At 38.7% G+C, this 18,650-nt stretch overlaps 1 protein-coding gene across 1 annotated transcript in view; it reads right to left on the minus strand.

Annotated features, from left to right (window-relative positions):
* The window catches only part of TRPM1 (transient receptor potential cation channel, subfamily M, member 1), a 46,310-nt gene that overhangs the window by 11,136 nt on the left and 16,524 nt on the right, over positions 1-18,650 (minus strand). Inside the window, exons 11-24 of the mRNA XM_010076008.1 lie at positions 18,558-18,630; positions 17,600-17,700; positions 15,262-15,435; positions 14,068-14,202; positions 13,108-13,158; positions 11,421-11,561; positions 10,238-10,267; positions 8,122-8,411; positions 7,378-7,606; positions 5,741-5,863; positions 5,231-5,362; positions 3,044-3,172; positions 1,484-1,735; positions 665-839 (exon numbers count right to left, since the gene is read on the minus strand). Coding sequence (XP_010074310.1) covers positions 665-839; positions 1,484-1,735; positions 3,044-3,172; positions 5,231-5,362; positions 5,741-5,863; positions 7,378-7,606; positions 8,122-8,411; positions 10,238-10,267; positions 11,421-11,561; positions 13,108-13,158; positions 14,068-14,202; positions 15,262-15,435; positions 17,600-17,700; positions 18,558-18,630 — 2,035 coding nt within the window. The remainder of the gene's footprint in view (positions 1-664; positions 840-1,483; positions 1,736-3,043; positions 3,173-5,230; positions 5,363-5,740; positions 5,864-7,377; positions 7,607-8,121; positions 8,412-10,237; positions 10,268-11,420; positions 11,562-13,107; positions 13,159-14,067; positions 14,203-15,261; positions 15,436-17,599; positions 17,701-18,557; positions 18,631-18,650) is intronic.

Here is an 18,650-nt window from a genome sequence, read left to right on the forward strand (position 1 = left end):
CAAAACTAGCAGTAACATGACAGTTTCCATCTCGTCTCAAATAGACAGTTATTTTTTTAGACTGTGCAGCTTTACATAAGAAAGGCTATTTCTACACCCAAAGCTAATCAAGTAGAGTTCTTCTTTTTTGTTTTGTTTTTCCACAGGTGTAGAAAAGAACAGGAGTGATTCATGAAATGGAAACACTTCTGGAAAGCGGATAGATGTATCAATGTGAGAAAAATGTATGAGCTCATTGCCTGTGCTGTGTATTGGAGATGAAAGGATATGAGTATTTTTGTCTCCTGGGCAAGCTATTTATTTTTTCTTCTGTTGGAACTGACTATTAGTAAAATATTGGTTCAAAAGAACATTTCAGAATTATCTCTGATGATGCCTGCAAGTAAGCAGAACACTTAATACTGTTAATACTCTTGGATAGGAGAGTATTCCAGACTATATCACTCTCAGGGTCAACTGAATTTGAATATCCACTGAGAGACAGGACAAACAGATGGGGAAGAGAAAATTATTCAGTTTCTGGAATCTGTCAAAAGAAAACTGCAATAACAATATAATCATAAAGACAAAACACTACTTCCAAATTAAAAACAATCATTAATTTGGATCTGATCATCTGCCTCAGAAACAGGAAACAGACTCTTACTATGAATTCTACTCTTACGGTCTATCTGGTCTGCGAACACCTCTCCATAGATCATCCAGTAGGGCATATAGAAGATGTTGCGAGCTAGTCTCCAAGAAGGCTCCTCATCTGGGTGCAGGATAGCTTGGCGGGCTACCCCAAAACTCATCAGAACCACAAGCATGATGACCACAAAGTAAAGCATGTCAATCATCTGCACAGAGACACCATACAGAGGCTCTTATCATCACCAGGTAGTACAGTAGCACCAGCATGGCTGTTTGCCAGCATGCATTAAAGTAACCAAGAAAGCATCAAGAAAACAAACATACTCCTCTGGATAATTTTCTTGATATTATTCTTGGACTTTAACTACTGCTCATTAATTAATTAATTAAGAATACACTAAAATGCAGCAAAACCAGTCATTTAAAGGAACATTAGATTTATATTTAAAAATACTTAAAATGCTAAAATCTTTGCCATCTTTCTTTTGCATCAAGTGCACTATGCTGTGCTTTCAGCATAGACCTCCTCTATGGTTGCAAAGAGATGATAAAATCATTGCTGTATCATCTCCTGTCCACAACTGATGGTATTGTGGATGATCTCAGTGTATTGACAATGCGTTATTGCTATGGCTTTGGCCTGGTTAAAGAAAAAAGATTCCCTCTCGAATCAAGCAGTTATCAGGAAGAGTATTGCACCTCGTGTGTGCGTGAATTTCACATGGCAACTTTTTCACAGCCATTATTCAGAGTCCTACTCAGGTGGAAAAACCTCTTTTTAAAATCAGGACTGAATTTAGCTTCCCATGCAGGTCTGAAATGCATAATTTACAGCAATCTAGGCACTAACCATCTTTCCAATCATCATGACGTAAGGTCCCAGATACTTGTTCACACCAAAGATATCTAGTACTCTAATGTACCAGAAAATGATATCTACGCAGTAAATCACTCTTCCATAACCCATGTAAGGCTGGTTCTGTAAGCGAAGAATTGCTCCTATCATAAATACTGAAATAGCCACCAAGTCAGTAATATTCCAGTATTCCTGGAGCCAAACTTTCACTTTTTGGCTCAGCTTGCCAGGCTCTGACATCAGAATCTGGAAAAAAAAAAAAAAAGCAACAAAGAAATAATTAGGAAACACTCCAAGTTACATTTTTGAAGTAATGGTCATGGAACAAGATAAATCTTGTCATATTCAATAGGTGTCTGAGACTCCCTCCACTGGCAGCAAAATTTGTCTCAAGCAGCAATATTTTTAGTTACCAGCAGGCCAAACCTCCTTTCCATAGAAACATAGAATGGTCTGTGTTGGAAGGGACTTACAAAGATCATCTAGTCCAACTGCCCTGCAATGGGCAGAGACATCTTTCAATAGATCAGGTTGCTCAAAGACCTGTTGAAGCTGACCTTGAACACTTCCAGGGATGGGGCATCCACAACTTCTCTGGACAGCCTGTTCCAGTGTCTCACCACCATCATCATAAAAAAATTCTTCCTTATGTCCAATTGTAACCTACCTTCCTTCAGTTTAAAACGGTTGCCCCTTGTCCTGTCACTACAGACCTTGGTAAAAAGTCTCTCTCTGCCTTTCTTATAAGCCCCCTTTACATATTGGAAGGCTGCAGTAAGGTGTCCCCAGATCCTTCTCTTCTCCAGGCTGAACAACCTCAACTCGCCAAGCCTTTCTTTACAGCAGAGCCGTTCCAGCCCTCTGATCTTTTTTGTGGCCCTCCTTTGGACCCTCTCTTCATCTTTGTTTCTATTTTGGCTTTATTAAGCCTTTTTTGTTGTTGTTGTAGGTTTTAATCAGTAACACTTAAACCAGGAGATCTGGCTTACTGACCTGGCATCCATATTTACCTCCAAGTACAGTTAGTGTGAGATGTGGGAATTGTAAACCAGAGAAGGATTGGCCAAGTGCAAACCACACTACAGCATGTGAACACAGCAGAAGCTTTTATGCTATCTATCTTCCTCATACAAAAGTAATGAGATCAGTCAGGTAGTACTCCTGGCTAATTCCCCAAAACACCTCTCTACCTGCAGTTCTCATCAAGGACTACATCAGTAATAAGGCGATAGTACCTACTTGGATTTCCTTCACTGGTTATGGCCATGCCTTTCCCTGGAAAAACACATAAGAGAATGACAGCATTCATTTTGACTGCTGACCTCGGGGCATTTTTGCTTGACCTTTTTGCCCAATAAGAGGAGGTTTTAATGTATGGAAATGGGTTATAAATGAAACTCTCTCCAGTGATGGGCATTTTGGGACTTTGTGGATATGAGAATCTTCTTTCTCATGTATGGCTTGTCATCCCTCTGCACAAGTCCATGCCATTATTACCTCTATAAGTGAGATTCATTTTAAGGATTATGAGATGTTGGTACGATCAGACTTTACCTCTCTAACTTTCTCTAAAGCCAACGTCACAATGTAGGAGATGACAATCCACTCCTGGACTGATGGCCACCGTTCCATCCGCACCAAGATGATATAATTAAATAGCATCAAGTAGCCAAGGTATGATATCTACAAAAAAAAAAAAAAAAAAAAACTCCTTTATGGACTTTAAGTGATAGATCCCAACATCCTTCCACAGTTAGGCAGTGTTCAATTACTTGAGATGACACATAAAATCAGTCTCCACTAATTTCCATTAGGAAATTCTGGACTGTTAGTGTAAGTCAATAGAACTATCACTCAGTTTTATATAACTACTGGTGTAAATGTCGAAGTTGTGCTGTTGATGTCTCCATGCCTCACAGCAGTCTTTGGTGACCATCCAAACTAAAAACCTCAAAGGTCTTGGAAGTCCAGCCTTAAGAAACCAAAATAGATTCAATGGCTTTGCAGAAAAGAAAAAGGGAAACAAAGCAGTAATAAATGAACAGAATTGCCAGGGAGAAAATGGAGTTTTCTAAAGAATGAGATATTAAATATGAAATGTTTACCCAACATCTCAAAACAGATCTAAAGCAAAAGAGAGAGGCAGGGCTGTGAGCAGCATGTGCCTGGGGGCGGGTAGGGGAAATAAAGAGCCACACAGGCCACTTGCTTTTCTCCACCCTGTAATAATGTGGTGAGACCATCTAGGCAGAATATACTCTTTATGTGAAGGCAGAGGCATACAGACTTCACCTATCCGTCCTGACAACACCTCTTCCTATACTTGTTACTTAAACCCATATGCATGAACAGTAGGTTTACAAATATTTTGGTTACTTTAAGTAGTCCCGAGCCTCAGGAGCAAGTTTCTTGCTGAAGTCCTATTCAGTAAGAGCACAGAAGACTGCATCACCACACCAGAGAAAAAACACCAAACAGAAGGCAGTAAAACCCTCTTGGCCTGCATAATCCGTGAAAGCAAAGCCCGCCCTAACTGGGGCATTCATACAGACACGTATGAACACATACGTTGACGCTATGCATGAAAGACTGAGGTGTTGAAGACCCTTACTCACAAAAGAGAACATATTTTCTTCTCTGAAGGAAGCAGGCCTGCTGCAATGCCCTTCCTGCATCTGCCACACACACTGTGAGAGGCCACAGGCCTCCAGCAGCTGAAGGAATGACAGATGCTGTGGCAGACAATCCAGGCAGCTGAATTATCTCATGTGTTGAAAGAAGCAAAACAACAATTGCAAAGCATTCTAAAACAGGCCCTCTGAGCCTAGGGCTTTTTTAATCTACTAAAATGTGATTTCTTTACACTGTGAAACTATGTTAAAACTTTTATTTGAAATTAGATAGGAATTCTGTTTTTAAATTGTTAAAACAGGCAGCAGAAAGGAATCAGTATAGTGTTTTATGATTACAATGTGCTAAAAATAAAAACCTACATAATATTATGACATACAAGGTATTGGATGTCCTAACTTTGAATAAAAAAGAAACCAATATCCTTTTTAGAGGGCACACACTAAATTTATGAGCAGTAGCGTGAATACTTTTTCTGTTTTATTAAAACATAGTACAAGATAATTCTTGAAACACTAAAGAGAAAATCAGATGCTTGTCAAAAATAAATCTTTTTGTTTATATTGGTTTTCTTTATTTAAGTAAGAGGAAAATACCTATTCAGTCTTAGCAGACTGAGATCTGTGCTTCCATCTAGGTTGCACTCAGATCTGAGTCTGTCAACAGAGCAAATGGCAAGCACTGATACTGTGTAATTACTTCTTGGGTCCTCCAGTATATCTCAATGCAAAACAGGAGCCAGAGCCCTTAGAAAGCACCAGAATCCAGCCTAGTTTGGATTGAGTGACTGGATTGTGGAGCTTGCACTGAGTTTGGCATATGACTAGCCAGACAGGCCCTCCTTCAAAGTGTGTAGGAGCTTTAGAGGCTGACAGCGTAAGCTTCAGTTATTCATTCTGTCTCATTGTCTATGCATTTTTCTCCAAATAAAGGGAGTGCTTTACTCACCAGATTCCATGAAAGCCAGTACTATTTATTTATTACTTGGTTATTATTATTATCAGTACTATTTATTTATTTATTACTTGGTTATTATTATTACATTGGAATCCTTTAAGTTTCACAGGTGTGAGAAAAATGATCACTATCAGTTTAATCATCATGACTTACTGTGTAGAACCAAAATTTGACAATAGGAGCATTATAGAATTCATAGATCTTTGTTCCAATGGGAAGGCTCTTTTGTTTTTTCTTTCCATTCTCTTCATCTCCTTTTCGGGAGCCTGTATCCACATTTGCATCCTGGAAGACCAGAGTCATCAGTTTTCTTCAATACACAACAGTAAAAATAGTAGCTTTTCCTCAACTACAGCCCCAGCCGTCTGTTAACTACACGATGCTTTCCCTGAGCAACAGACCTCTTTTTAAAAATAGAAAAATAGGAATTCCATAAATCTGTGCAACTACACAGATAATTTACACACCCTGAGAATCCAGCCTATGCACTCCCAAAACTCTTCACTGATTTTTATCCCAGAGGCAGTTGAGATTTTCACCTGAGTTTCACCTATAGCATAACCTGAGAAGAACCAGAGATTTTCACCTATAGTATAACCAGAGAAGTTAGAAAACTGAGCACTCTTGAGATACTAGAACTTCCCAATAATCTCCATTACTGACCACATTTTCCTCCTCCTTTTCTTTGCCTTCTTCATTTTCTCTTGATGTCTGGTAAGAATAATCATCGTAACTCCGAAACTCTAAGAAAAGGATGGTGGGAGGGAACAGAATCCCCATTATAACCTGCACAACAAGAAAGAATTCAACTCAGATGGCAATACTTGTCTACATTAACAGATTTCATAACAAGGCAAATCCCATAAACACTATTTTATTTTGTATAGTATTCAAGATACTCTGCTATACTCAACCTACAAAAATGAATAAGTAGTACTTAGGAAGCATTGGCAATAAGGTCTTGCATGGAAAGATAGTACCCTAGAAGGCTTCCCATCTCCACAAATACACTGCAATTAAGAAATTGTGCTCCAGAATTAGAGTTGCACAGAGAAATTTAATGGAATGGACACAAAGGCAGTTGGAAGAGGGCTTCAGGTTTGTTACTGGAGTTTGTAGCTACTTTAGTCACCTACTGTAATTAGCTTTAATAGTTTAAAAACTTAAGAAAGTTAAAAGAAGCTTTGCAGATAGCACTGGGAAAGTTCTTTTACTATATGAGATTGCTGAGACGCAGAAACATGAGCACAAGTTGCTGAAGTACAGAAAAGGAGCAAAGAGAAGAATGCAGGCAATGAAACTAGAACATTAGCAGGCTGATTAATGCTTTGGAGAAAAGAAAGGAAATCAATAAACAGATTTAGAAAGCACCATGATGCAATCTGAAAGGCAGTGCACTTGCCCCAAGATTTTAAACAGGCTTAAGAGGGAGACATGGGAAAGTGAAAATAAATTAAGAATGACAGTGTAGTGTGTATGTCAGCCAGCTTGTGAGTATAGCCTGGGAAGACAGGCATGGTGCTTTGTCAGTAATGGAGGATTTAAGGAAATAAGGAGGTAAGACTGAACATGGCACCACCACGATGGGCCTCCATATGAGTGACAGCAACTGCATCCTATAACAAAGAAAGGATTATATTCACATGAAAACACACACAAGCAAACACTGCTCTGCTTCCTTAAAATTAGCTCACCCATGTTTCTCTTTTGTGCCAGCCTCCTCATATTACTTGGTTTTTTTTGTAAATCCAACAATTGGGAAATACAAAAATCAGTATGAGACACCAAATCATCAAATCACAGTGGAGGGAAATAAAAATCACACAGTTTGACACAATGCAATTGCACAGATTTCACTCTTTTTAACACTGAGTCTCAACTCTGTGTCTTCTGGTACAATATTAAGCAATGTAAGAAGCATGTGTTCACGTCTGGTTCATTTTCTCTCTATTCCTGTTGCATGGGCCCCTACTGGATATCCCCTCCTTCCATCCAACTAACTTTTAACCAGAGGTGTATGTTTTTAATGAACACATCTCATCATTCATTGAAAGCAACAAGTTTGCTCTCAAATTCCAATATGCTAAGCTTTTTACAGATTTACATTTTCCTGTGTCCTGTGGTAACGTCCCTTAGATATCCTGAATTTGGAAACCAAAAAAAAAAATTAGCTTTAATACAGGTATGTTATGAAAACATCTATAATTGGTAAGACAATTTATTGTATGCATATACTATGTATAATGTAGTGTTACATGCAACAAACTGTATCTTTGAAAACAACTGCAGAACAGAAATACCTTAAGGCCTGGGTTTTTCCGCATGCGTAGTCGCCCCATCCACATATCTGTTAAGAGCATCTGGCTGCACGTGTGAGCAATGAAGTCTCTGTGTTTAGCTGCCACAGCCAATTTTAGGCAGGTAGAATTACTCCAGTTTTTCAGTTCATAGGTCAGTAGTTTCATGGCAATCTGCTCATCATGTTTATAGGACTGATCCAAGAGTTCAACAGCCAGCTGTCCAAAATCTCTGGAAAATGAGAATAAGTCCCGTGAAGTTTGATTTAGAAATCAGTGTTTGCTTGCATTTGGGGTTTTAATTCCGTTGACAGGGAGTCATGTTTTCCCACACATATGTACAATGACAAGAACAACTGAGTCGCAAGCTTGATTTGGGACATTCAAGAAAAATTCCAAACAGATTTTTTAGCAAGAATTAGCTTAGACTGATAACATCTTCAGGCCAGTTTAGATGTATCATCAGAAGCCCCTTAATTTATGTGAGTAAATCCTAAACATAACTTTGTGAAAAAAAACTAGCTAGTTTTACAGAGAGAGAACCTGAAGAAAGTGTTCTGCCAAAAAAATTGCAAGTCTTCTCCTTGCTAGTGTTGCCTTCAGATTCTGAGACAACATATCGGCTTGTTTACTGTTCATCAACAGGCTCCAAATGGCATCCTGAGATCCTACATTCTAGAAATCAAAAGTAAAGCTTGACAACTTCCTGTATCAAGTAGACATACAGTGCGCTCTGCGTCTACTAACTTGGAGTTGTTGTCCAGATCCTGAGAGATGTCGTCCACCAGCTCACTCTCAGAAGACTCATGGGCCATAGACTTGTAGAGTTTACAGGCCACAAGTGCCTTGGCCATGGTTTCCTCCCCTCGCTGCCAAAGGAAGAGTGCCATCTTTTGCCGCTTCATCAGCACGGCCCACACCATCAGTTCATGAAAGGGATACTGAAAACGACTGACTTCTGGGTCATCCACATCGATATCAATCTCTTCCTCCTTTTTCTTCTTCTTCTTCTTCCCTTTGGTGGGAGCCTCATCATCCTGAGCAGAAAAAGAAGAAAACATGTTCCCATCAATTTTTACCAGCTTACCTGACAACAGCAGCATGCACGGAACAACTACGGAGAGGACATATTAATAGCTAAAGTTCTAATTTGTTTTTGCTGTTTGCTAAAATGGATGCTAATAGGAATAAAACTACAAAGAGCATGTGACAGAGCATGCAGTGGGCTAGCACACACAGCTTAGTATTTTACTCAGAGAACCATTTCTTGCATACTTAATTACAAGTCACCCATCTTGGACAAGTACAGCAGAATCCTATTGTACTGAAGGCATCACTTCACACTGCATTGTAAGAAGATCTCTACCACGTGTGTAACTGCACAAGTCATTTTGCAATGAATTAATATTGAAGGAATTCCACTGCAGTGTCATGATTCTATGTCTACATCTGTTCCTGAAGAAGTGCTGCATCCTTACAGGTACCAAAGCAGTTTTCAGAGTGACATGCAGGTGGAGAGAGCGGTAACATGCAAAGGGAAGAGACAGGCAGATATCGTCCTTCCGAACAGCAAGATACTAAAGGAGTCTTCACCTCTGAATAAGCAATCTCCTCTTATGTATGCAGTGCAAACGGAAGGTAAAAGTATCCCATTTCTTAAAGGGACAGGGAGGATAGGCCATTACTACAGGAACCAACATGGAAGTAACTGAAGGGAAGTACTGACAATGCTGCAGGATCCTGAAGGGAGAAAAGCCATGATTGGGAAAATTAGGGTTTAAATAATGCAGGAAGAACATTGCGTATATAGGTGTAGACAGAGTTCATCATCATTGTAGACCTTGATTCCAATCTCAGAAGTGGATTGCAAGTAAAAGCAATTACCATTCTAGAAAACTAGATCCTGTTCAAGTAAGCTCAGCATAATGCACTATTTTTTGACAAAATATGAACTTAAATACAAATTCACAGTTCAGCCTCACACCCCAGGTTTCCAAAGACAACTGTTAATCTCAACAATTAAGTACACATTTATCTTCCAGCAGTTTTAAGAACTGCACATGGTGACCTCTGTCTCTTATGGAAAATTCAGGGGTCATTAATTGCACCCACATCAAGAAAGTGTTGAGTATCGCTGAAGGACAGGACGTAAAATCTCAAAGGGAGGACCAAAAATTGGGTCCTCCCCGCATTAGGAAAATCAAATCAAAATAAAACCCTGCATAAGACAGACAAATTGCTAAGGAGTCTAAACATCCTGTATTAGAGCTGCTAACACTGGAAATTAAAAAAAAACCAAACACCTGGAGTTACATCAATTTAATAACCACTTCAGCAAAATAAGTGTTAACTTTTCTTTTCACTTTTTCTTTCTCTTGGAAGAAGACAGTGGGCTACGCCCACTGTCAAGTGGAGAGAACACTTCAGTTTGTGCCACATGAAACATTTCTCACTGAAAGAAACATGAAAATCAAAATGTGCTTTTGGAGAAGCACAAATTTTTACTTCATGGTTAAAGGGGATTTTACCATAAGTAGCACTGCTGGATCACATTCTCTTTTCAATATCACTGATGTTCACATCTGAATGATTAAATCTACAATATGTTCCAACATGGAATGTGTTACTACATAACAGTGCTAAAAACTGCCTGAAGACTATTGAGCAAAGCTTTAAGCAGCTTTCAAGACTCTACCCACAAAAAAAAGTCAGAAGTATTTCATGGGCTGTTTCTAAATGGAAGATCTTGTCTGGCTGAAATTTACTTTAAGCCATTGTAATAGTGAAAAAGCTACGAGTAAGAGGAGAACTGTACCAAGAAATGCTCTGATAAAACCAGAATTTTACTATAAATCCAACTTACCTCCATCCCTAGTAGTTTAAGAGCTTTTGGCTGAATAGTAAAAATAGAAAAGATAATCAGTTAGATGGAGGGAAAATTCAAAGACCAATTGAAACAATACCAAGGAAAAACACATTTCAATTTACAAATGTACAGTATTTATTATTAAACTTACTATTTTAAACAATTGTACCAATAATGGTACAATTAATTAATCTCCCTCTTAATTGTATTTGCAGGAAGGCAATGGGTTAGAAAACATTTTCCATCTTGCACTCAGGTCAAATATTTTGATTCAGATGGAAGAGTTAAACGAGTCATTCAAATAATACACTGCTTTGAGAATTAAATCACCACATAGTCACAAAAGCTCAAAAAAAATAGTGCTTCTAAACACACTCGGGGTAAAGAAACCCATAGGAAAGCAAAAAATGTAATAGAATTTCAAACCCCTCATCATTTCCCATTAAAAAATTCCCTCTGTTCTATTGTGAAATCTATGTTTTACATTTTATGTAAAAAGCTTGTTTGTTCCATCAGATAGTACTACACTATATATGTACTAGGGATCAGCTACAGAATGCTTGGGCTTTGAACGGCCTTCTGACCACTTGTGGGGCTAGTTTCCTAGTGTGGGGTTTTCTGTAATGAGGCTAGGAAGCTTCACTTCATCTTCAAAGCTGAACCAAACAAATAAATAAGCTAACGAAGAAAATTATTGTACTTGCTTAGAACAGACTTTTTAACAAAGCAAGGGCCATGCTTGATATTCTGGGGACTGGTACATGACTATGAAATGCTTTACTGAGATTGCAGTGGCTTTTGTAGGATAAGATTTACGCTCAGAGCAGTTCTTTACAGGAGTTACTATAACAGCTTCATAGCTCTTCTGAATTCAGACTAAACTCTCTGCCTTACCCAAGTTAAGGCTACTGTTGGTTATAATTACTTGATCAACGGGCCTGGCTTGACCAATACAGATATAGTTATAAGAGAGCTAAAAAGTCAAGCTACAGCTGAAGTAGGAATAAGTAAATATGGAAACAGATGAATGATTGGATTGTAAACTACTGAAATAGGAGGAAATTCACCTCCAGATCAATGTATTTACCGCCTTTTGAGTCCTCCAATCCTTTAACATAGATGTTTTACAGGTTCCTTACCATCAGCATGATGGCCACATCCAGAATGAACTTATTCTTACCCTCTTTGGTCCAAATAAATTATTATAAAGAGTTCGAAAACTTTTTCGAGTATAGTTGCAGCGATAAGCTCCACCCATGAGATATTCAAGTACAAGACCAATATCTATTAGGCTGATATGATAATCTGGTGGAAGATTTCCCTACCAAAGAAAAAAAAAAAAACAAACAAACCAAAATCAGGACTTAGGATAAGGAAACATAACATACATTAAATTGCCTGGCTGGACTTAACACATCATGTTCAAATTGTCACACAGGTATTATTTACAGCCACAAGTTTCAGTCTCTGAATATCAATGATACAACATCGATGATAACTGATTCACATAATGAAAATTTTTTGGGGTCAAAGTTTTACATTTTGTTGTTGGCAGGAGTTTATAGTTAAGGACAAATTTTCATTTGATTTACTCACACAATATGTCAGTGTCCATAGAAACCCAAGTTGTCTGCAATGGTTATGTTGATGAAATTAAATAACTTTGTACTGATTACCATTAATCCAGTATAAAAGCATGCCTTAATTACATGGTTAATATCAGGTATACTTTACATTTTATGGAATTTTTCACCATAATATTATCTATGGAGTTAACACTACAGCGCAGAACATGATTCAGATTAATGTGCAGCCCAGAATCAAAGAAAAAGGCAGACTATAACTCCCACTGTTAGACTTAAAAACTGGATAGTGGTATTGACTCTGCTAGAACCATGAGCTGAAAACTGTGCTTCATTGTTCAAGCTATAACCTACAACAATAACTGATTCTACAGCACCACTGAGCAGTTGCTATGATGGAACAACTACATTCTAAGCAGACACATCACCTCCATGTTAACCCAACTGAATCCCCGAGACTGCCGCTGAATGAGTGAGCCATGAAAATGCAGTGAAAAGGAGGAGAGACAGACAGAAAGCAGAATGCAGAAGAGCATTAGTAACACTCAAAAAGACAAAACACTGAATGAGAAAAGCGTTAAACTATGAAGCAGATCAGTATGAATTATACATTAACCCAGTACTGCATAATTCCCACATCTAAATCTCCTGGGAATAAACTGGAGTTTTTCTTGCAAAAAAGGAACACAGGCTATTTCATGCAGCTAAATTTTACTGAATAAAAGCTCCGAAACCTCAGAGCAAATACAGCAACAGATCTTACAAAGACCCTATTCATGTACAATGAAGGAATTTACATGTAATGGAAACAAATGAATAACAAATTTAGGACTTGTAGCCCTTTTCTCCCAGGTAGAAGTAGGACTCCTTGGGAGAAAAGTGACTAAAAAACACACAAGGAAATAAACAAAAGAGAACAAATTCTGTGCTCCTGAGTGGGGCTTCCAGTTAACCTAGCAGGCGCTTCCTTCCACTTCACCTTTGTAATGCTGCGCTGGAAGCTCCTTGTAGAGAAGAAACAGTATCAACCTAAATCTCAAATGATATATTACACTCCTAGGAGCTTAACTTGCCTCTCCTTAGTTTTTAAATTACTAGCAGTGCAGCACAGCCACACCCAATTTGGACTGACACCGTTTGTCACAAGTAATTAACTTTCCTTCTCTTAACACCTACGATCTAATTTCCGATGTCTGCTTTCCCCCATGCTATGCTTGCTTTTACTGGTGACTCACACAGTCACTGTAATCATGCAAATGTAATGCTGCTGTCAGCTACGCTTACCTTTTTCACGTCTCTGACTAGCAAATGCAGCGTATTTGGTGGACCCAATCTCTGAAACAAAAATAATTCAATCTTCAGATTTTTTGCGAACATAAATGTAATTAATGATCTGGCACTGTAAGCAGAACTTCAGGCAATCATATGCCACCGCACTGTGCAGGGGTGAAAAGAAGGAACGGGGCTACAATGACAAACACATTTCTACCAAGAGCTGTGTCATCCCCTTTCTTATAGTCCTTCATGTGGTGATTCAAGTCACAGCAGTTTGTGGCATTGTCTGAACTTGTACTTGCTGCAGGAGCCATGAAGAGACTGGAGGACTAGACTGAGGTTATCTGTTGTATGAATGCTACCCTAAACTACCTGCCACTTAAATGATGGAAAAGAAGTCTAGAAATAGTTATGTCCCTTGTAAATTTGCTGTGGGTTGGGTTGGGGAGAATTTGAATAAAAAAGCATGATGTTCTGTGGTTTTGGGAAAAACACTTTGCTGGACCACAAGGAAAATTGATAACGACTTCTGCAATGTGCTAAGAATAAAAGTTGCTTTGCCAAATTTACAGGCTTATGTTAAAGTATACATACATGAAAAGTAATTGAGATTAAAAGTAAATGACCACTACTGGCTAGTATTAAATCTTTACTATCTACATTAGTCCTTTAAGTGTTCTGAACATGCATTTTTAATACATGGGTATATTTACATAACAAACTGCAACAGCTTCTGAAAGCTGCTGTAGGCTTATTAATTAGAAATGTGCGTATGTGGGGAAACAATAGGACACTGTATGTAGTAGCAACAGCTTCCTTTACCACTATCCAACTTCTGTGTATTGTCAGGGCTCAGAGCTTTTTGAAAAAAACCAAGCCCGTCTCAGGGGGAAAAGAAGAAAAAGGATGCCTCTGTTAAATTTAGTAGCAAACGTATTACAGGACATTTTATTATTTCTGCTCACTCACTGTATTATAAAGTTCTTCCAGTCGAGGAATAGTGAGGAAGTGCTGCATGTTCACTCCATTCTCAATAAGCAGTTTCACAAAGTCCACTCGATCCAGAACCAGTGCATCCAGCATAGCCTGCTCCAGGGAATTCACCTGAATTGCAGAACGGAGAATGTGAGATTACATAAGCACAGAAGAGCTGGTTGGCCAACAACCACAAACATCTTCATTATTTAGGATATTCCCAAATTCCCAAATATGCTGATTAATCTGTGAGTAAAAACAAATTTAGAAAATTACATTTTACCCATGTGGAAGTCAATACAGATGTCAGTTTTCCAATGAGGTCTCAGGCGAGAGGACAGCAGTGAAAGAAACCTTTAGCAATACAACCGTAGCTTTCAATCACTTTGTTTAGTATTTTTCACTAAACCAGGCATACTATGCTGTACACATTATGTAAAAAAGAGATTTACTTGCTCAACATGATAGGAACATGTTAAAATTTAAGAAAAATGCACTGTATACATTTTAGAAGAGGTTGACATCATTTACCCTGATAACCTGCATATGTATCATCCACTCAAACTTCTCCCTCACAAAGGGAACATATAATGCCAAAAGACTGAAAATACTTGTGAAGAAACACTTCCTCCTCCTTCAACAACTTAGCTTTGCCTCTGGGAAATGTTGGTCAGGAAGCCTAATGGATCTTCTCTGAATATTGCCTAAGGGGTTAGAACCCAGTAGGAGATGGGAAAACCCCTTGAGCAGCAATCCCCTTGACACATGAACTTTAATCCAGACAACAACAGAACAATCTGACCTACTGCAACTGGAAAATGAAGCACTTAGAAATTGAGATGTTTAAACCGCCTTCACTGGATAAATAACATGTAGAAGGAAGGATGATGATGTTCACTGGTGTTCTTATTTCCTTCTGACAAGTGCAGGGAAGAAGACGCAGCAGATAAGCACTGACTTGTACTGTTGTGGTATGGCTGCACGTGGTGGACGTGGGATGAGAGAGGGATTCCAGGCTCAAAGACTGAACAGCATCCTTGCAGAACCTACTGCTGACCTTGTGAGAATGTATGTGCAAATGAGCATTCTATAAAATGAAAATGTGTATTTTCCTTCTTTCTTTGTCCCCCAGGATAAAAAAAAAAATTGAATTCTTCAGCAGTTTTAATAAAAATACTTTCATCTCACCCAGTTCAGGAGTTCAAGCTTTCTTGGATCTGTTTCTTCTTCTGGCTCTTCTTTTCCTTTTCCTCCCTTTTTCTTCCCTTTTCCTTTCCCTCTGGCTGCTTTAGTCTGAGCTGCTGGAGATTTCTTTTCCTTCTCAGGAGCTGTACCATCAGGAGCTGTAAGGCTTCCTAAAGGCTGTATTTAATAATACATTAGAAGTATTAGAAACCTAATTGATCATACAGGGACTATTTCATGGAATACACTCCTATTGAACTCGCTCCCCCGTCACCACTTCCCACATGCAGTCAACTAAAAAGGATAATTTCCATAAGTATAAGGGCCTTTCTGCATAGCCACATGTTTACACTTTTTTTTAAAAGCTATTATGTCTAACACAGTCAGTAACACTGAAAGTCAAAGTAGTGAAGTAGGTAGACTGTGGAGGATTTCTCTTGCAAAAAAAAATCCATGTGAGAGGGACTGGTAAGAGACACTACTCAATTTAGTGGCATTTCACTTTGCTCTCAGTGAAAGCAACAGTTGTCAAAATAAATAGCAACAAGCAGGATAAGGAGCTGGACAGAAAGAGCTTAAGAAGAATGCTGCATGATGCCAAATAACATCCATAGCGTGGAGGCTGAAAGGAGGAGAAAGAGAGCCACTAACTGGTACATTTACATTCTGCAGACACTATTTCTGTTTATAACTCTTCAGACACGTTTACTCTTTGCAACGTCCTTCCCCTTTCCAGCCTATCTACCCAAAAGAGGCAGGCACACATGCTTAACTTGCTCCAGCTAATGCTCAGGTCATACAGCTTCCACGACCACGTAAAGAGGATCACAACTGTCCATGCTCTGCACAGAGACCTACAGAACCAAGTCTTCAACAAGGCTTGTTTTCTGTGGTTTTGTTGGTCTTAAAAAGATCTTCTCTGCCTAGCCACCATGAATCCATTTGTAAGCCTGGACAAAACTGCAACTGCCAGCTTGCAGCACTTGCTAGTCTGAGAGCAACCTTTATAAAATGTGAAATGACAGTGAATTGCAACGGGCTGATGCTTTTTCCACAAACTGTTCTGGAGTACGAGTATGAAACAGGCCAAAGCAGTAACTGTCTTCAGTTGCTAGGTGGTACCCCTGAATCTAAGCAAAAATAATATGGAGATCGAACATACTGTCCAAATATATCTTTTGTAGTAATACTACTTCATAATCTTTAGGATGATTAAATCCTCTCTGTATAAGCATTTTAAGGAACCTTGAATATTGGAAACATTCCATTACTATACATGAAGGAATAAAACAGCATATGCAGTAACATTTGTTTAAATTCAATTATACAGGCCTCCAAATTAAATAAATCTCATTATGTATAGTGTGCACATGAATAGCGTTCCTTTGAGTGTCACTTTACTGCACAGTTTCAGGAAAGACATCTAATTTTTAAAAAATTCTTGCACTTCATTCTTACTGCCTCTTTTAGGCTGCTTTCTTCATGACACTTTAGAGTAATTCAACACCAGATGGTTCACCCAGTAAAGCAAAAAGCATCAATACACTGAGACGTGGAAGTGGCTTAAATAGAAGATTTCAGTTACAGAGATGAACAAAGGCTCTGCAGTGTTGTACCATCGACTTCAACTAATGCTGCATCAAACTCCAAGAATTTGAGAAAGAAAATCCAATTTCAGGACCTAAAACTTTAGTGAACATCTGCTTCTTAGTTCATTTGGCACAGCTCTGCCTGCCAGAGGCCTGTTTTCTGCAACGGTTTCTTTCGGTCAACAGGATTCTGCCCCATTAATCCAAACAGAGATTTTCACAGCTGTTAATGAAGTGACCAACACAATTCCTTCTAAGCAGCTCAGTGAATTTCCTGGCTGCGTACTTTAATAGGTAGCTGGGGATCTTGCCAACTGCTAGCACGTGTCAATGACACAGACAGTCAGAAGTCCAGGCAACAGCAGTGCAACAGGCAAGGTCACTGGGGGTGATCAGCACTGCTATTGTCCAGCTGGATTTAAGGCCACACATTGTTTCCAGTTGTCCAACTTGTGGGTTTTTTTGCTTTCAAATCCCACAAAGAATCTTGAATAAGGTTATGTTTATGGTTATAATGAAATTGCTTTTCTTTCTTTCACAGAGTTTAAAATATTGCTAAATATTTGCAAATGGCAGTATTAGGAAAACTCAAAACAAATAGATCATTCTTAATTAATGAGATATCCTGCATCAGTTTGGCATAGTACAGAACTCAATGCTGTTTCTCCTGCCAACAAAGTCCAAGGTGCGAATACTCCACCACTTATTTTAAATTGTTAACAAACAATATGAATAGGAAAACTTTGTCTTACTGGCCAGTGGTGCCCAAAGACAAAGATTTGGCTGCGTGCAATGTCTACACGATTCCAGGCCAAAGCCAAGCTGAGCTGGTCTGGAGCAGATGCATTGGTACCTAAAGAGAAACACACAGATGTTTAGTATTTCATTCATGATGAAACAAGATTGGACAGCCTTCTGTAATTCACTTCTCCAAGAACGAGAAGACAGTAAGCTTGACTCCATTTCATACTACCATTAGAATAATTCTGCCACAAAGCAGTTGTTTCATCAAATCAATTTATAACATCTTCCATTTAATCCCATGATCCTAATTTCAAAAGGAATAACCAAATTCTCTCCCTTTCTTCCTTAAAGTGCCTACATTGACCTATATTCTGATGCCAAAGATAGACCTTTAACTGTTCTAAAAGACTCCTCCTCTCAGCTCCTCTGGGTAATGCTGTAGGTATGAGTACAGTAATTCCTCTGTCTCTTAGCTCTGGGGACTCCAGTGATCCCATATTGAGCCCATATCAACTACTATATACCTGCAGACAGAAAACAGTTGTTTCAGCAAACATAACAAACTCCAAATAAATATGGAACTGTTCCTAAATTTTGCCCTAAGGCTTAAAGAGCACAATCTGAGATCTGGAAAAATCCAGATAGTCTTTTAATCTTCCCACCATTTTTTCTAGCTTTATTAATATAATGCTAGAACTGCAATAAAATGTGTTGAAATATCAGTAGTATAGTTGTTGCAGCATTCCCATCCCAGGCTTTCAGGTGAGAAAAGCCACGTAAAACTTTCAACCTAGATTTTATGCATCAAGGTAATCTGAACCTTAAACCAAGCATGTACAGGTTACTTGATAGAATCCAAGCAAATAAATCAAAGAGTTAAACAACAAGAGTGCTCTTCAGACAGTGTATAGGACTGTCTTATTGGGATCAATTTGTGCATTCTTCTTAATTGCTTGCAAAACCCACCTTTGAGGAGAGCAGTTAAGATAGACATCTCAATGTCCTGTTGCCCTTCAGACCCCATGCGGAACACGGTAATCTAAAGGACAGCATAAAACC

This window comes from Pterocles gutturalis, unplaced genomic scaffold, assembly GCF_000699245.1.
Source record: "Pterocles gutturalis isolate BGI_N339 unplaced genomic scaffold, ASM69924v1 scaffold7858, whole genome shotgun sequence".
NCBI classification, from domain to species: domain Eukaryota; kingdom Metazoa; phylum Chordata; class Aves; order Pterocliformes; family Pteroclidae; genus Pterocles; species Pterocles gutturalis.